General features: G+C 33.3%; 1 protein-coding gene across 5 annotated transcripts in view; it reads right to left on the minus strand.

Moving 5' to 3' along the window:
• Positions 1–19,217, minus strand: part of LOC128244671 (ezrin-like) — a 230,160-nt gene that overhangs the window by 163,216 nt on the left and 47,727 nt on the right. For all 5 annotated transcript variants that reach the window (XM_052962702.1, XM_052962701.1, XM_052962700.1 and 2 more), the window contains 4 exons: positions 3,955–4,012; positions 3,600–3,645; positions 2,224–2,244; positions 1,108–1,131 (listed from right to left, as the gene is read on the minus strand). In XM_052962702.1, coding sequence (XP_052818662.1) covers positions 1,108–1,131; positions 2,224–2,244; positions 3,600–3,625 — 71 coding nt within the window. In that variant the 5' untranslated portion in view covers positions 3,626–3,645; positions 3,955–4,012. The remainder of the gene's footprint in view (positions 1–1,107; positions 1,132–2,223; positions 2,245–3,599; positions 3,646–3,954; positions 4,013–19,217) is intronic.

The raw sequence follows: 19,217 nt of genomic DNA on the forward strand, positions 1-19,217 counted from the left end.
TTAAAGATAATTGGAAATATGTGCCGAACTGACTATGCTTTATGGCGCCGAGTCGACTAGGTGCCGAATAATTTGGTGCCGAATTGTACAGTTACCAACTAGTATATTGAAGAAGTCTACATTTTAACATTTTCCATTTTGAAATGCAAAAAAAAAATGAATTAATTTTATTATCAATCAACATAAGTATGGTTATGTTCCGACTTATACTTGATTCGCTAATAGGCATGCATTTATTTTAAAATTTCTTTTTTATTATTAATGATATAATTATGATGGTATGTGGCACGTGCCGCCCTGCGCAAAATTGTTTTCTTGTTGTTTTTATGCCAAACAATTGAAAATTACACAAGAACATATCGGTCTGTATTATTTCCAATATTATTATGATATTATATAAATATTATAAGATATGATATAAGTTATAAAGAAGGATGGCGATCACTTGAACATCCCTCATATAGTTCTGCTTTTGCTTTCTAATTACGTTAACGAAATAATTCGTTATCTGACATTGTCTCCATACCTGTAGCACACAATGTAAATAGCTTAAAAAGGACAAAAGGTTTAAACGGATGTCCTCGTGGAAAGTACTTATTAATAAAAGCTTTCCAAAGAACATGGCATGATCATGACATTTAATACCTGGTTAAATATTACATGTAAAAAAAATTCAAAACAAAAATGATTGATAATTCCGGGTCCGATTTGGATGACTTTTAAATGCATGGCATTTACACGTTTTGATATAGTTGACGTACGGTTGATGAAGTTGACAGTAGGATATACATTAATACCATATTTCTTATCCAAACATGTGTACATAATGTATGAATAAATATATCAGATTAAATATCATATATCACTGACAACGAATTTACCATATATTCAAAGTTCGCAAAGCAGGTATCACCACGATCAACACTTTATATCTATTTTCAAGTGTGTTTCAAAGCAAAGAACAAAAAAGCCCTAATATATAACAATGAGCTCAATTTTAATTTTCTTTCTATTTGATTGTAGTCGTTCCATATTCATTGATAATAATTAAGAAAGCAAGTAAAGATAAATTCAACGTTCTAAATTTGAAGCAAACAAAAAACTTACTTTTCGGCTTCATTTATCCTAAACCTGAAAAATGAAGAAAAGTGTCATATCGGAAAGATGCTCTATATATTAATTACTACGGGAACCTTTAATTTATCATTTATCTGAGACGAAATATAGTTTAAACTCTAGGTATAACAGGGATATTTAACATGGTGCAACCTTAGACGCTTTTTTGTTAAAAATAATATTATTAACCTTTTATGTTCCTGCTCCATGTTAGATTAATCTTCCAGTTTTTAAAATTAATTGAGTTCGTCTTTTTAGTTTTACTGTTTTTCTTAATATATTTAATTTTACTTATTTACTCTCGAATAGGAATTATGAATTACGCGATTTATTTAGCTTACGGAACAGACAAAGAGGTACCCAAACCTATGTTCTTTGCATGATCTTCGAAGACGGAACATACATAAACTTCGTTTAGATATATTCAAGTGATTATTTGAGGAAAAACTAGCAATAGCCTTGTGTTTCATAAGATGTTATGTTAGACAAGTGCGTGTAATTAACAGGATAGACTACATGTGCATTGGCAATACAAATAATAAGTTTTCCGTCCTAACCATATTGGATAGAATAGGGTTATCAACACTGCGTGTCGATCCGGGAGGTTGTATTCCTCTCTCGTTGATTTTGCAGATTCGGGTTTCAAGAGGCGCTAGCCAAGTAAACCAAATATGCAACAGTCAACGAGAGCCGAATACGACATTCCGGATCAAAACGCTGTATTAATAATATTTTATTTCATGCATTACTGGTAAGATCACTTTAAAGCCTCATTGTTTGATAATAAATGTCACTTTAACGACGCACTATTTTGTTTTATGACGTCATTGTAACATCGTGCAACGATACTTGTTATGACGTGACGTCACAAGAGTGAAATAAGGTCGTATTGCACTGGAGTGGAATACGGTCTACCGTATATTGCGGTATGTATTGCGTGTGGATTTATGGTGTATAATGAATCTTAATACTACAAACATACAGTGGACACAACACAGCCTAGTTTGCATCATTGACTGTCATAACCGTTAAAAAGTTAAGAAATACATGAACAAGGTTATGATTTAATGAGTGTATTCATTTGAAGAAAAACAACAAAATACTTACTGACGCTTCCTCTTAATTTCCCTGAAAGGAAAAAAACAACCGTCATAATACTACGTATAAACTACCACTGAACATATTGTACATTTTAAACTGTTTCAGCGGCGAATGGAGCAATAAGGGTTATGAACAGTTCCTTCGGGCTATGAGATATTTTACCTAGCTTGTATAGGCATGATAGGCGAAGGCATTCGGAGAGGTACCACAAATGATTTTATTCAGCTGTAAATAGAAATGTCTCTATTTGGTTTAAACACTATTTATACAAATGTTGTTAATATATTTATGCAGTTTTTGTAAATTAAAGTTATCCATACCGCAGTAATATAACACTGTCGTGTTTTTTAAACAGATTCCAATAAAAGATGGGGCAAGTCCAGTACATGTACACTCAAAGCTGGTTGATGATATGGATTAAACTACTGGAACATAATTCCGGTAACGTTATTGCAATGTACGATTTAAGGTAAATCACCTGATATAATAAATAGTGTTTCGGAGACTTGAAAAGTGAAAGAAGGAATACTGTGTATATAATTTAACAGTTCACGATTATCTTAGTCAAAATTATATAGCAGGTAAAACAAAGCATTTTAGTAGATATTGATTTGTGACTGGATGGACTGAAGAGTATTGAAACATGGTTTGGCTGGTTTTGGGTTGACACGATGATAGACCCCTGCGATAGCTGAAATAATAGCTGCTGTTGAGACATTGTGTGCTGAGGGAGGGCGTGTTGCTGGTTGGAGAAATGACATTGTTTTCACAAAAGTCACTTTTAGTATTGATGGAACAAGTGAGGCTCGTTACACTTTCAGTGTCAGTATTGTGCTCACTATCGGGCTCTGTCTTAGGCAAGCACCGAGTCCTTTTTCAAGTTTAAACAGTTCAGGGGAGATTACCTTGCGCTTTCTACCACCTGTATAACACGATTTCTTCTTTTGTTGAACGTGTTCATGAATTTAAAAAAGTCAAAATGTTATTTGTTTTGTTCTACATAGCCTATAGAGTCTATTTCCGTAAAGCTTTGGTCCCCGGGGAAGCTTTCTAGGGTTGTAACTTGCATTTTTTTATCAAGCGGTTTTCTAAAGATCATTATACCAGAACTTGACGTCGTCAAATTTCTCTATTTAACGAGCATCCTTTCAGACAAATTAATGGATGTTGATTTTCATTCAAAACAATAAGACACTATCACGGCTATCGATCTCTGGTGAAATAATAAGGAGCCTTCACCTTTAAGAAAAATCCATAATCGTGCATGACCTGGTTGAGTTTGTTAAGCATTCAATGCGGGCCTTGATTGAACAGGGGGTGTTTTACACACCGTGAAAACATCCTGTAATATGGTAATGTTAAATGCACGCAAATATACATACCCATATTTTACCTCCCCGCTGGCCATTTTTAGTCACAAAGTTTGACCTGAAATAAATAAGCGTTATATCGTATTTCGCATTAATTATACTATTGATGTGACAAAAATTCTTATGAATTGCTTGTAGCAAATAAGATATAAGGGCTAAATGTTTTGTTTTCTTATTCTTATTCTAAATAATTAAAGGCGATATCATTGATTTACGCTACACGTAAACTATTTGTGTCAATGCTCATGATTAAAGACCATCAAAACCATAACAAAAATATCAACAACAACATCAAACATCATAAACAACAACAACAATAACAAAAAAACAGCAACACAAATAAACAAATACCAACAAAGTTCCATACCTGTCCCAATGCAACTTGTTCACGAGCAGAGCCAATTAATCGTAAAACTCGTTAGTTTCTGCAAATAATAAAAAATATGTTACTTTTGCTGAAACGTCTAAGCTGCAGCCTTTTGAATCATTACTCTGCGATCATTTAAGTGTGTTTCAACTACCTTTTTAGATCATATACTCGTACATTATCCCCACTCTTTTTAATGCTATTTTGCTGAAACGATCATTTAGACCGTTATCAGTACAGAAACAATGCCAGTCCATAACACTTCATATACAGTCGAAACTCGTTGGCTCGATATCTCATGGCTCGATATCCTCGTTGGCTCGAACCAGATTAAAAGGGCCGATGTTTTTTACTCTTTGTTCATATAAAGTTCGATCGGATGGCTCGATATCTTGAGGGTCGATATTTCTACACGCTCGATGTCATTTTCGCGGTCCTAAGTAAGAATTTCACAATTTGTTTTATTTGCTTGGGTCGATGTCCTTTTCGCGGGTTCAGGTAAGAATCCCACACTTTGATTTGTTTGCTTGGCTTCATTTAGCACAAGGCGCTAATCGATAAAAAAATTTTGCTTTTATTATAATCAAATTTAAATGGTTAAACAATTTGAATAAAAACGTCATCACTTTAAGTTCGTCTCTAATTGTTATGCATGTATAAATTTCAATGCATTTTGATATAACATATAAGCTATGTTTGAGTTACTTACGGTCTTGTCAAGTCAAAGTCAAACAACGTTATTCTTTCGTACCATAATATATGGCAAATGAGGTATATAAAATGAACATAAATGACATGGCGACAGAAACATGTTTAAAATTGCTTGTTTGTTGTTTTCGCATAAATGTATATTGATACAAATAAAAAAATCAAACGATATTTTCTAAGTCTCGAATAAATCATGTTACGAACTGTACGATGAATAACTATGTCCAATAAATACTCTTCTCTTGCGGAGATAGCGTAGCCAATAATAAACGAGGTAAACAAGACTTATTGCAACGAATACTAAAAAACATTCTGTAAGCAAACTCGCTTGGCCCGATATTCTCGAAGCTCGAAGTATTTTGGCCGGTCCCTATAATATCGAGCCATCCAGTTTCGCCTGTATAAGACGCTTTTCGTTAGAATTTCAAATTCTTCCACGTTGTCATATTAAAAATTTTTCGACAGCATACGGACGTAAATTGAATTTTGTTTTTGATTGATTCTGCAATAGCTCCTGGTTGTACCATGATGCAATATCTATGCCTGAAACGTAGTCTGAAACCATGACTGGGCTTTGGTGAAATATGTCAGGTGGTTGTATTTGAATGTCTGCATCGTAATCTTTCGAGTTTTGCATTTCTGCTCCGACAGAAACGTTCACAGTTTATGTATGAATCCGGTGGAATTATACTTAGAATTACTTTGTTTGTTTACATAATCATTTTATTTTTTATGTATCAATGGATTGGGTTGCCTTTATTCATAATGAGTTTTACCTCCGAGAATTGGAGCACCAAATATGTTGTAAATTCCAACAGATAAAGTGAGATTTCATGTGGAATCAGTAACTGTGTGAACTTGAGCATTGCTTGCAAAGTGTGTATAGAATGCGCATTGTGCATGTATTTTCACTGGAGTACAGGATGTTGGATATTTCCTTGTGTTGATTTGGATTTGTGTGGCTATGGTTGTTTAAAGATGCAATGTTCTTGTGTCCCGATATTTGCATAATATGGTTTGCAGGAACAGTGTTGTCATTCATGATTCAATTCCTGGACGAGGTATTTTTTGGCGCTGTGATCAGGGGGTCGTTTGTTTGGATAAAGCCCAGCCTTCTTCACCATTCGTTTCATCGTGGAGCTGAGTTTGTTGAGACCGACATGATTTATTTTGAAACATTGTTTCTGATGTTTGTTTACGTTTTTTGACAGCGCGTATGAATACATTTTTTTGTGATGCGGTTACCTAATTTGCATAGTTATTACACTAGTTATATATGAAAAATATTGCATGGGGTTATATCACTCCTGCGCCGTAAGTTATGTTATAAATATGTGTTTTGAGGTCATCAACATGAATAATACAAACTGTGTTGTATATAGACATGTAACGAACAATAATATATATATATACCAGGCTGTATGGTTAGAAATGTAGTTGGTACAACTATAAATAGTTTAAGTACATAAACAGATAGAACTATTTAATTGCTGTTAAGGCATCCAATCTAATCAAACTCCTCTCATTGAGCTGTAGATATAAGGTGTTTTTTATTGCTGGTGACAAATACAAGTATGATGTCATTTAAAAGGTGGTTGCTTGAAAATTTTGAATATGTAAATTACATGATATAACGCTAAAAAATGAGATTTAGTATTTAAGTCCATGGATTAACTGAATCCGGCCGTCATATATTTTGAACCATCGATATGAATATGCGTTACTTTTGTCTGTGCAGATTCAGTGAGATTGTAGGATTTTACAACCAAAAATTGCGGATATAAATGGTAAAAATAGCCACAAACGTACGGCTTTTAATTAGTTGAAGACCAAATATCAAGCCTTACACAGAGTAGAATGAGTTCATGTATCCACCCTAACCCTCTCAAGCTCCGGCAATAACCATAAAAGATGTATAATGCAAATAGTATTTCTGACATTTTAAGACTGTCGTGCCGGAAGAACGGATGTTAAGCACCGATGAAAAAATGACAAAATATAGTGCAGTGTTCAAAAGAAAACAAACTTTGAACGATTAAACGATTATTTTACATCTAATCAGTCGCGTCCTGTCTGGGGTCAAACTACATAAAAGTGTTATATTTTGAAACAAGTGCCCTTTTAACAGCGGCATCGTGACAATTGTTGGCTTCTGCTTCAGAAATGTATTCAGTATAGTTTTAAAACTTTAATTTACACTACTCGTCCATATCTTTCGTTGGAATGGCACTAGTTTTTTTGTATTTGAGGTTTCAATCTGTTCAATTTGCATTCAAGTAAAGGCCTGATATAATTGCTTTAATTATGTGCTAGCGTTAACCGTAATGACATCAAATACAATTAATTGCTTTATAATGAATGCTCCACAAGCGAAATGAATTTGATTTATTATGACAATTCTTAGTTTTCAAGTTTAATTCAACCCGCAATCTGTCTGAATTTTAAAATGATGACATTTCTGCCTTTGAAAAGGCACAGTCGCAAAATTAAGTCAATACTCGATCATTGTGTATTATGAGTATCCATTTACATTCATTTTATGACCTAGTAATTGGTTATCTCTTTTTAAGAAGTTGAGATGCACCGTAATTAAATCCAAAACATTACACATAAGTTAATAAGTAAATAACAAGTGATTATTGCTCCACAAACTAATTGCATTTGTATCAAATACAACTTTTAATTTTTATCTCGAAACAGCCGTTGGTCTGCATTTCTAATTATTAACACAGCTTATACGTAGAATGAAATCGATAATATTCATAAAATTTAACAGTGTTTACGAGAATTGTCGCCCAATTAGACGGCATGTTTGTTATGGAAACACTTATTATATGTTTTAATCTTATAGTGCAAGGTCGTGGTCTTAATACATGTATCCTTACTATTTGATAGGGTTCAGTAAAGCTAAAATATCTTATCGTCCTGAGTTCTAACTAGGATATCAATATCTTTTGATGATCTATAAATCATCGTTTTACAAAACTATAATTGTTATGTTTAAAACATAAAATGAGGCGGTAAATTGTAAGTTTCCTTTCAGAAAGTTTTTAAAATGCACTATATAAATAGCATTGCAAGAAGGAACAAAATACACTTCAAACCTATTGTTATTCACTAGATAATAAGTTTTTTTGTAATTGTTTCAGGAACAGTTTCAACATTTTGTAAAAAGTTATCTTCAATTACAAGACTAGAGTCGCGGAACGACCGTTTTCCTATAAACTGCAAATCCGCATTGTGATTCAATTGTTAACAAGTTATGTATGTGTCCGGTTGTTCAGTATTATACGTTTCATTAGTTTATATATTAAGCACTTTAGTCATCATTGTTTAAACGTTGAGGCTGGCTGCGATAAGGCTTATAATGTTAATTGAATTTCTAATAATTGAGAAATATAAGGACGAGTTGTAGGCTGTGTATATATCAACATAATGCACTTGTGTGTTCCAGTGAACTGTTGTTTCACTGATCATTCCAGGGCGGCTATTTAATTATGTTTTTACCAATAATGCTTAAACATGAGTAATATGTTTGTTGTGGTTGTACGGTGTATGTCTTTTGTTCAGTTACATTTAAGCCCAAGCCTTGTGTTGGTATATCAAGTCATTTGCTTAACTTTGATGCATAATGATGTTCGTCATCTTATCGAACCTAAGACCGACCGATCAAACGACCGCGACCGACCGATCAACCGATCGCGACCGACCGACCGACAGACAGACAGACAGACAACAGACGGGCAGACGGAACGACAGCCGGGCGGACGGACGGACAGACATACAGACAGAAAAACAGACAGACAGACAGACAGACAGACAGAAAGACAGATAGACAGATAAATAGTCAGATAGAAATATTTATTGATGTTAACATGTTACGTAACAGTTCCTGGACAAAATATAATACATATTAGCATATATATATAATAAGTTAGTACGGTCACAACGTTACATGGCCTAAATATAGGAAAAGAGAAAATTATAAGTGAGTTAAAATAAAGAACATACAAGAAGGTATAGAAAATGAGATACATATCAGATTCAAACTGTGCGGTATATAATAAAAAGTAATACAAAGTTATGGGAGGTTATTTACAAATGTGATAATACTTGATCTAAACGATGTTATTTACATAAGAATTTCTTAACAAAAATGCTTGATATATAAAATTACCTAAGCCACCTTTTATGCAATAGAAGGTAATTCAATTGTTGATGACTCTGGGTGTGTCATCGGAATTGTATTGTTTGCTCATAAGTTATATCTTAAATCAAAATTATAAATTGCTGAACAAGCAAGTTAGGTGGAGAACAATTTAGACGCTTGATGTTATTAAATCTGAACCATCACCGACCTCGACATCACTGATGAATGTCGATTCTAATGCTTTATTGGTGTGTCAAAATTTGCAAGAAATATAAATTGACAATAAATACCATTGTAACCACAACACAATGGTAAACAGACATTAATTCAAACTAACGAGAAGCGTCAGTTGCTGTCAAATGACAGAGTCAATGTATTGTTTGTGTAGATTGTAAATAACCTTATGCTTTATACGTGTCCATAACGTGTGTGTTTGATTGTTGTTGTTGTTATTATTCTATGTCTATACTTTGTATTGTATTGTATATACTTGTGTATGTGTATACGCTATACTTCTCTTGATATTTGAAGGATAAACAGAATAAACAAAATGTTATTCAACCAAATTCATTCTCTACACCTTTTAAAACTCAAAAATATTCGGAGTCACTAAGCGTTAAACATGGTAAGACGTCACAGATATAAACATTAGGTTTGTTGCTCTATAAAACGGTAAGACGTCACATATACTACTTTATATTAATTGTTTTCTATTACGGTAAGACGTCACAAAAATAACGTTCTGTTAATTGTTCTCTACCACGGTAAGACGTTAAATATAAAAACATAAGGTTAATTGATCTCTCAACCACGGTGTGACTTAATAAATATAACTTTTTGTTAATTGCTCTCAATCACGGTAAACTGCCAAAGGTTTAACGTCCGTTAATTGCTCTCAATCACGGTAAGACGTCATATATATAAACATTTGGTTAATTGCTCTTGACTTCGGTAAGACGTCATAGAAATAAACATTGGGTTAATTGCTCCCAAACACGGTAAGAAGCAAAATTATAATTTTCTGTTAATTGCTCTCAATCACCAAGGTAAGACGTCACATATATAACTTTCTGTTAATTGCTCTCAATCAGGGTAGAACCACACAAGCATAACTTTATGTTAATTGCTCTCAATCACGATACGATGTCACAAATATAACGTTCTGCTGATTGCTCTCTATTACGGTAAGACGTCACGGATATAAATATAGGTTAATTGTTCTCAACCAATGTAAGACGTCACATATATAACTTTCTGTTAATTGTTCTCAATCAGGGTAAGACCACACAAGCATAACGTTATGTTAATTGCTCTCAATCATGATAAGAGTTCAAATATATAACGTTCCGTTAATTGATCTCTATCACGGTAAGGCAAAACGTATATAACTTTTTATCACATGCTTACCCTTGTTTTCGGTGCAATATACCCATTACGGATATTTTTATCTTACACATGTGAAATATAACGTAACAGATATTTCTACTGGTTGGACTAATCATACGCGACCTAGATATCCTTCTCCATTGTTTGTAAACAAAATGGTTTAAACGCCAACAAATACTTACCTCAATAATGAAGCTGTAGGACTTCCGTGAGACAAATGGCTAACGAGGCTCGCTTACTAACAAATTTCATGAACTCATTTAATAAAATCTTGTATAAATGACTATATCCTATATATATGAATTGCATTCTATCACGGTAAGACGCCACATATATAACTTGATTTTAATTGCTCTCTACCACGGCAAGACGCAATGTCTTGAGGCTATGTGTTGATTGCAGCTATTTAAAAAAACGATAATTACATATTTGTACCCAGGATATGAATTTCATCCACTATTTTTCATTATCCTTTCAATTACTTTTATATTTGACAAGATAGGATCAAGAACACTCAAAACATTGTTAAATAGGTAGTCTGCAGCATTTTGAAACACAAACAAAGTAATAAGTTGACAAACTTTTCCGAAATAATGTGAATGCTTTATGATCCAAAATTTGATAAAATCTTCTTTTGTAAAATTGTTTAACTCCTTACTACCTCAAAACATGTCACCAGGAATGTATGTTACACTCCCAAAATGATTCTTTTCAAAAGTAAAAAAAACACGAATTTTTAAAACATTTTAGTTTGTGACCTTCCGCCACCACTTTTGAAATGTGGCCGGCCCTTAATTGTTATCCATCACTATAAGACGAGTCAGAGACACTGACGAAACTGTAACGTTTTCATATTGTTCCTCGCTCACGTTAATACGTCACAAATAAAACTTTGTTTTAATTTCTCTCAATCACGTTAAGACGTCACAGATGTTACATTATGTTAAATTTTCTCTTCCATGGTGAAACTTAAATTCAAAACAGTGCCAGTAGAATTCTAGGAATATAACTAAGTTTCAAAGATATCCATAACCTACATTTTTAGTTTGATTTTTAAATTCAATATCATTAATGGACCTTTTGCTAATAAAATATTCTACAAATATTCAGTAAATTTGCGTCCAATTTCGTATATTAGTTTACATTTAATAACTGAATGGTAATCCTTTTAGATATGTCCTATCATTAAACATTTACTAGAGGTAACACTTAAATTCATCCATTGTCTGAATATGTCACGTTTATGTGCAGACTATCATTCATTTGGCATGATGCAAGTGAATATTGAAAACAGTAAAGCAATTAAAAAATCATTGATCTCAAGTCATTTTATTTTATTTATGCAACAAAATCGATAGTTGTAACTTATAAAGTGATAATTTCCGTTAAAATAAAAATATTAATGCGAAAAGAGTTTGCCTACATCGTTTATATAAGTTTTATTGGCAAGCCTGCATCTTAAAGTAGAAATACTACAGAATTATGCCCATTATACAGATTTGCTTTAGTTTTAAATAATATGTCAAAATCACTGATGACAGTCTACAGCTGGGTCGTCAAACAGAAATGCTTAAGAATTACTCCAAACTTGAACATTGGGCGGTGGTATGAGTACAGCTGTACACAATTTGAAACACTGATGTAGAGAACATTTGACAGAAAAAAGAGTGTGATGACAAAAAAAAACATTCCTCAGAAACCATTCGATGTTGTACATTTCTATAACGCAAAATCATAATAAGCTATTGATTTTCAGAGAGAGTAATTTAGAAAGGTTAGTGGCTTTTACTCTTCACTATTAATACATTTTATACTGCACTGAGTGATACTTATTTGTGAATATACACATGCTTATATCGTTATTCAGTTAAACGTTGACCTACAACACTATTCTGTATTACCGTTTTTTTGTTTAACCATCATTAAAATTACAATAAATAAATACGTTTGCTAATTTTCTTACAGTTGTGTTAAAATATTACCATAATAGTACATGGGTACTTAATAATATAAGAAGGAAGTTTTGAAAACGTGTTTCCGCTTTTCGTCCAAAGGGGAAAAAGTAATACAATAATAAAGTTATTTTAACACATAACATGATTATTTAGGGCAAAGCCCATAATTTGTTATTAAATAAAACACACTGACCGAACCTCCGACTCATTTAACTTTTAAAGTCAGGTTGGTCGAGTTGTCTTGGAGGGAGTTACCTTATATTTTACGACGTCTACTGAAAAAACACCAATACGCGCCGGACCCTGATAAGTTTCAGTCTGATTGTGGTGTTGCCACTAAAGCTTGCTATTTAAAGCACTGTCATATGGGACCACCTAGACGGGCTAACCATTTTACTGATCGAAATGTGTCGTACCGCAATCATAATAACACTCCACTCATGACTATGCTACGTAAAGTGTTCAAACATTATAAAGGTCTTTATTCGAAGTGTTTTAAATGTATTAAAATAACCTTATTACAAAAATGTTATCAGAAAGAGTTCGTATTATGAATGACTCTCGCACATAAATATACGTGCACTGTTCATGGAGGTAAAATGAGACAGACATGATATAATAAGCATTTAAAACGTTTTAAAAGGTTTGACATTGCTGTTTGCAAACAATTTCCAATATTAAAGAATCGCGCATATCTTAATTAACCGAAATTTGATCGCAGTTATGCAAAAATTGTAACACAATGGATTTCCAAACGTGCCAAAATACAAAAAAATAAGGTATTGGGTTCCTTTCGAGCGGTACAGTCTGATTCGCCTAGTGCACACGTAAATGTTGATATTGATGTATAATTATATGCTTAATAAAAAATATTTTAATGATAATTTTAATTTTTAAACCAACACCAAATATTCCTTGTCAATACCTCTTTCAAAAATAAGTTTTCCCACGAGATACTTGCAAATATAGATACTAAAAGTAATCAGTAATAATTTTTGAATCAGGGAACAAGGTCAAACTTACTTTCCCCAGCATCGGCCATATATTTATTCATATACTATGATACCTATTTTTGTGTAAATATCAAAATCATATTCAAGAGCAAAAGGCAGTCAATAGTACTTCTCCTTATGTAGGAATCGTCTTTTTTCTTCACTGATACGAATAAAATATCCTCAATATCTAGAATGTCGTAGGTAATTAAGAAAGAAATGAAATGGTACAATAAAATACTGATCTTTAATGAATAAAGAAACTTATTATCCAAACAGAAGAATCATGATACTAAAAGTTTAATATTTTGTCTTGTTTATTTACATGGAGTCCAAGAGATACCGACTATCAAATTACGTATCGTTTAAACAAGCAGATTAATTCCTCAACATGGAATCCCAGTGTAGGTTCTTATTGAATAACTAAATCGCTTGATATATTATACTGTAGTAGAAGGAGCATATATGCTGATAGATGCTGCTGCTGCTGCTGCTGATGATGATGATGATGATGATGATGATGATTGATGATGATGATGATAATGATGATGATTCTCAATGTTTATTTGCTTTTATTATGTATCGCCTTACAAAGCCACAACCAATACACAGTTTTGCACTATACACAGCAAGTTCAATCTAAATGTATGCAGTATCTGCATACGTTACTACTCAACAAATATATTGGTAACTTATAAAATACAAAATTAAGGAAAGGTAACTCTGCAGCTTTAAAGGAACTCTCTCATCTATTGGATTTATATTCGTTATGTTAATCAGAATTCAAACACTGACATTTGAAATACTAAAAGGTTTTCATTATGAAAACGGTTTCATCTTGGCCAAAACATGACAAAAGTTCAGTGACCTAACCAGCACTGATCGGGTAACACATTTGAATGGAATACTTTTGCAATATGTGTAGTCAGTTCAATTAATAAATCCGTTGCTATGCGGTCATACACACCAAATATAGTACAATAATGTTTTTCATGTTTGCTCTGGCTTAATAACAAACTTTTCTCAACTAATTATATCACCGTATTCGCAACATCAAATTCGCTCAACCAACAATGACTACAAACCAAGTTTATTTTTCAATTTTCTATTGTGTTGACAGGCTAGCGTTTAATTTCAATTTGTTAGTGAACATATTCGTATTAGTGATTAATCAGACTGCAGAACACTCGATCAGATTTAGATTCAATCAGAGTTAATATCTAGTCATTTAAAAGATAAAATGGATGGTTTACATTGGTGAAATCCTATAATAGGAGTTTAAAGCTAAAAATGATAAAGTGTTTAAGTGGGTGATTAAATGGGAAGGGATATTCAATAATACCGATTTAAAAGACGATTCGTTTTTGAATGACAGTATCTCAATAGGTGTTTTGAGGCGACGATTATCAGAAACTAATCTTGTCAGGGCGTTAGCCCAATGTCTGATTGACGGTCCAGGATTAATTGTTCATACAGTTAAACAATAAAACAAAGTCATTGTAATAACGGTCTTAATTGAGAAAATATTCTATAATTATTTTTAAAATAACTTAATAGCACATTCTATTTCGAAATGTCGCATTACCTATCGTGTAAACAGTTCAATGTTCAATACAAGTTCAGACATAAGCCAAAATAATTTATTCCTGAGTTTTCAGAAATGCATGAATCCTTTTATTTTCACTCTCTATCAAACTTTTATTCAGGCGGTATAAATTTGATTTTTTTATCATGTTTAAAATGGTGTGCGTTTCATTTCAAATTTAATGATTGATATGGCACCTTCCTCTGTAAAGGGCTTAGTTCTACAAGTGGATGTTATTAAGTGTATGACCAGTAACCAAACAGTAATTCTTTATCATCGATGACGGTATTACCAAGGGGTTAGTTGTGTTTGAACAGTTACCTAACAGTAATTCTTTATCATCGATCAAGGTATTACCAAGGGGTTAGTTGTGTATGAGCAGTTACCAAACAGTAATTCTTTATCATCGATCAAGGTATTACCAAGGGGTTAGTTGTGTATGAGCAGTTACCAAACAGTAATTCTTTATCATCGATCACGGTATTACCAAGGGGTTAGTTGTGTATGAGCAGTTACCAAACAGTAATTCTTTATCATCGATCACGGTATTACCAAGGGGTTAGTTGTGTATGAGCAGTTACCAAACAGTAATTCTTTATCATCGATCACGGTATTACCAAGGGGTTAGTTGTGTATGAGCAGTTACCTAACAGTAATTCTTTATCATCGATGATGGTATTACCAAGGGGTTATAATTGTGTATGAGCAGTTACCTAACAGTAATTCTTAATCATCGATCAAGGTATTACCAAGGGGTTACTTGTGTATGAGCAGTTACCAAACAGTAATTTTTTATCATCGATGACGATATTACCAAGGGGCTAGTTGTGTATGAGCAGTTACCTAACAGTAATTCTTTATCATCGATGACGGTATTATCAAGGGGTTAGTTGTGTATGAGCAGTTACCTAACAGTAATTCTTTATCATCGATGACGGTATTACCAAGGGGTTATTTGTGTATGAGCAGTTACCGAACAGTAATTCTTATCATCGATCAAGGTATTACCAAGGGGTTAGTTGTGTATGAGCAGTTACCTAACAGTAATTCTTTATCATCGATCACGGTAATACCAAGGGGTTAGTTGTGTATGAGCAGTTACCAAACAGTAATTCTTTATCATCGATCACGGTATTACCAAGGGGTTAGTTGTGTATGAGCAGTAACCTAACAGTAATTCTTTATCCTCGATCAAGGTATTACCAATGGGTTAGTTGTGTATGAGCAGTTACCTAACAGTAGTGATTTATCATCGATGACCGTATTACCAAGGGGTTAGTTGTGTATGAGCAGTTACCTAACAGTAATTCTTTATCATCGTTGATGGTATTACCAAGGGGTTAGTTGTGTATGAGCAGTTACCAAACAGTAATTCTTTATCATCGATCAAGGTATTACCAAGGGGTTAGTTGTGTATGAGCAGTTACCAAACAGTAATTCTTTATCATCGATCACGGTATTACCAAGGGGTTAGTTGTGTATGAGCAGTTACCTAACAGTAATTCTTTATCATCGATCAAGGTATTACCAAGGGGCTAGTTGTGTATGAGCAGTTACCTAACAGTAGTGAAAGTGTGTGTCAATTATGATTCATAATTGATAACAAAATGTTCTTTTTAAATTTGTCTACAATGGGAGCAGATATATTAATCGTTCAAACCCAACCCAATCATCAATGTAATACTTTGCTTTTGTGTGCACATGATATAGAAAGCTACCTTAATGTTGATTTTAATCAAACTGGTACAGCAACAAAGAGAACTAGTCACGAAAATATATTACACGAATTTTTTTCAACATATTTACTCGAAATAAAAGTATTTATAAATAAAAAATATAAAAAGAATAGTGCTATAATAATGGCTTATATTCACGCGCTCAACAACGATTCAAACAGTTCTTACCAACATAGAAAACGCCAGTTCAAACTTTAAAATAGATCAGGCGCACCGCTTAAGAAAGTTTGAACAGGGTAAACGCCGACCAATCGTCACCAAATTCAATGTTTACGGTGATAGAGTGACTGTAAGGGAAGCAGCCCGTACACAGCTGAGAAGATCTGGATACAGTGTCGGGGAACAGTTCCCTAAGGTTATTCAGGAAAGGCGTCGCAATCTACTCTTGTATCTAGTGCAGGCCAGTAGGCAGGGTAAGGACGCCTACTTGTCATACGACACCTTATCCATAGATAGGGCACGCTATACGCACGATAAGCCCCCTGCTGGCCCTGTACCGGAACTACCCCCTAGGCGACTATGGAATCAGCGCTAATCAGACGCTGGTCGTACGGACAGGAACCCTGCTGCCTCCGGAAGAAGCGAGCACCGAGAGGATCCCGGAAGCGGCTCTCAGAACCCGCCAAATACCGGAAACCAGAGCAACGCACGGATAGACCCATAGGACACCGCACAGAAGCAGCTCCGCTGTATCTCTTGGAATGTACAAGGACTTTCTTCAAAGTTACATGATAACGATTTCTTGAACTTCATATCAAATTATGACATTCTTATTTTTTCTGAGACGTGGTTAGCTAAATCTACAAATGCTAACATTGACAATTATCGTAGCTTTTCCTGCCCACGTCCAAAATATAACAAAAAAGCAAAGCGCCACAGCGGCGGTGTAATAGTTTATTATAAAAAGAAATATTTTTGTCATATCAAACTTGTTTATAAAAATGAAAAAGGTATACTTTGGTTTAAACTTAGCAAACATTATTTTGGTACTCAGAATGATTTGTTTATATGTAGTTGCTATGTACCTCCAGAAGGATCGGTTGTTTATAAAAATAGAAACTCACAATTATTTGAATATGACTTTTATGACCAATTGTCGTCTGACATAATTAACTACGGGCAATTAGGTGACATTATGCTTACAGGAGATTTTAACAGTAGGATAGGACAAAGGTCGGATCTGGTTGAAAATATTAACCTTGACCGATTCATCGATATGCCTATTACTGATTTACCGTTTGATTAAATATCTAAGAGATGTTCAATGGATAATCAAATTAACGGCTTTGGAAATAAACTTTTAAATATATGCAAGGAAAATAGTATTTTTACTGTTAATGGGCGGCTGGAAAGTGGGAAATTTACATGCTATAACCTAATAAGAAACCGTTTAGCCGCTAGTGTTGTCGATTATATTATTGTAAATTATAACAAGTTCACTTTGATTGATAGTTTTAATGTGTCGGATTTAACGGAATTTTCGGATCATTGTCATATTGAATATACATTCAAATTTTGTAATTTGATAGGTGTTAATATACAGCATTCATATGATAAAATTACTTGGAACTCCAATAATAAGGATATATTAAACACAAAATTAAATGAAAACAAAACAATATTTGATAGAATTTTGTCAAATTTGTTGAATGGGGTTTCAAATGTAAACACATGCATTGAAGATTTTTCCAAACTTGTTTTTGATATATCGTATCAATTAATGGTAGAAATGTTTCAAATTCAAACTCTGTTAATAGGTCAAGGAAAGTTAATACTTCTCCTTGGCTTGATGATGATTGTAAATCATGCAAAAATAATATTTTTAAGAAAAAAACGAGAATATAAGGTAAAACCCACTGATAATAATAGATTGATTTCTTTAGCTTCTAGAAACAGACTATGTAGCGTTAAAGCTAACGCTAAGCGTAAATACTACGATAAGGAAAAACATACATTATCTACATTAAGTAAAACTGATCCAAGAAAGGTTTGGAAATATATACACAAATACAATTAAAAAAAAATCAACTAATGCTAATGATATTAATATTGATGATTTTATAGAGCATTTTAAAAATATGTCGAGTAATCCTCATCCAAGTTGCTTTGACCCAGAGGAAGCCTATGGCATTTATAATAATGTCAATGTTGATAAACTTGATTGTGCATTTACAGTCGATGAGATTGTTAAAACGATTGTAAAGAGTTTATTTCCCCGTATCTCATGAAGATATTCAACTTTATTTTTGATAATGAAATTTATCCTGATGATTGGACAAAAGGGGCCATTGTACCTTTTATAAGAAGGGTGACCAATTGAACCCATCGAATTACAGGGGAATAACTCTTGTCAATATTATAGCTAAAAGTTTTTTACTTTGTTTAAGAAATAGAAGACAAGTGGTGTGAATCAAATGAGGTCCTCAATGAGGCCCAGTTTGGTTTTAGAAATAGTCGTAGTACTGCTGATTGTATTTTTACACTTCATATGTTAATTCAAAAAATTACTCACTGTAAGAACAAATTATACTGTGCGTTTATAGATTATGAGAAAGATTTTGATACTGTTATACATGATGCACTGTGGATAAAACTTATGCAAACTGGTATTAGCTCAAAGATGATTCGAATGATAAAATTGATATATGAAAATGTTAAAGCATGTATAAAAGATTCAAGTACCATGTCATATTCTGAATGTTTGATATATCACTTGGTGTTAAACAGGGTGAACCCCTTTTCCCATTACTT

The sequence above is a fragment of the Mya arenaria genome, chromosome 8, assembly GCF_026914265.1.
Source record: "Mya arenaria isolate MELC-2E11 chromosome 8, ASM2691426v1".
Classification (NCBI taxonomy): Eukaryota; Metazoa; Mollusca; class Bivalvia; order Myida; family Myidae; genus Mya; species Mya arenaria.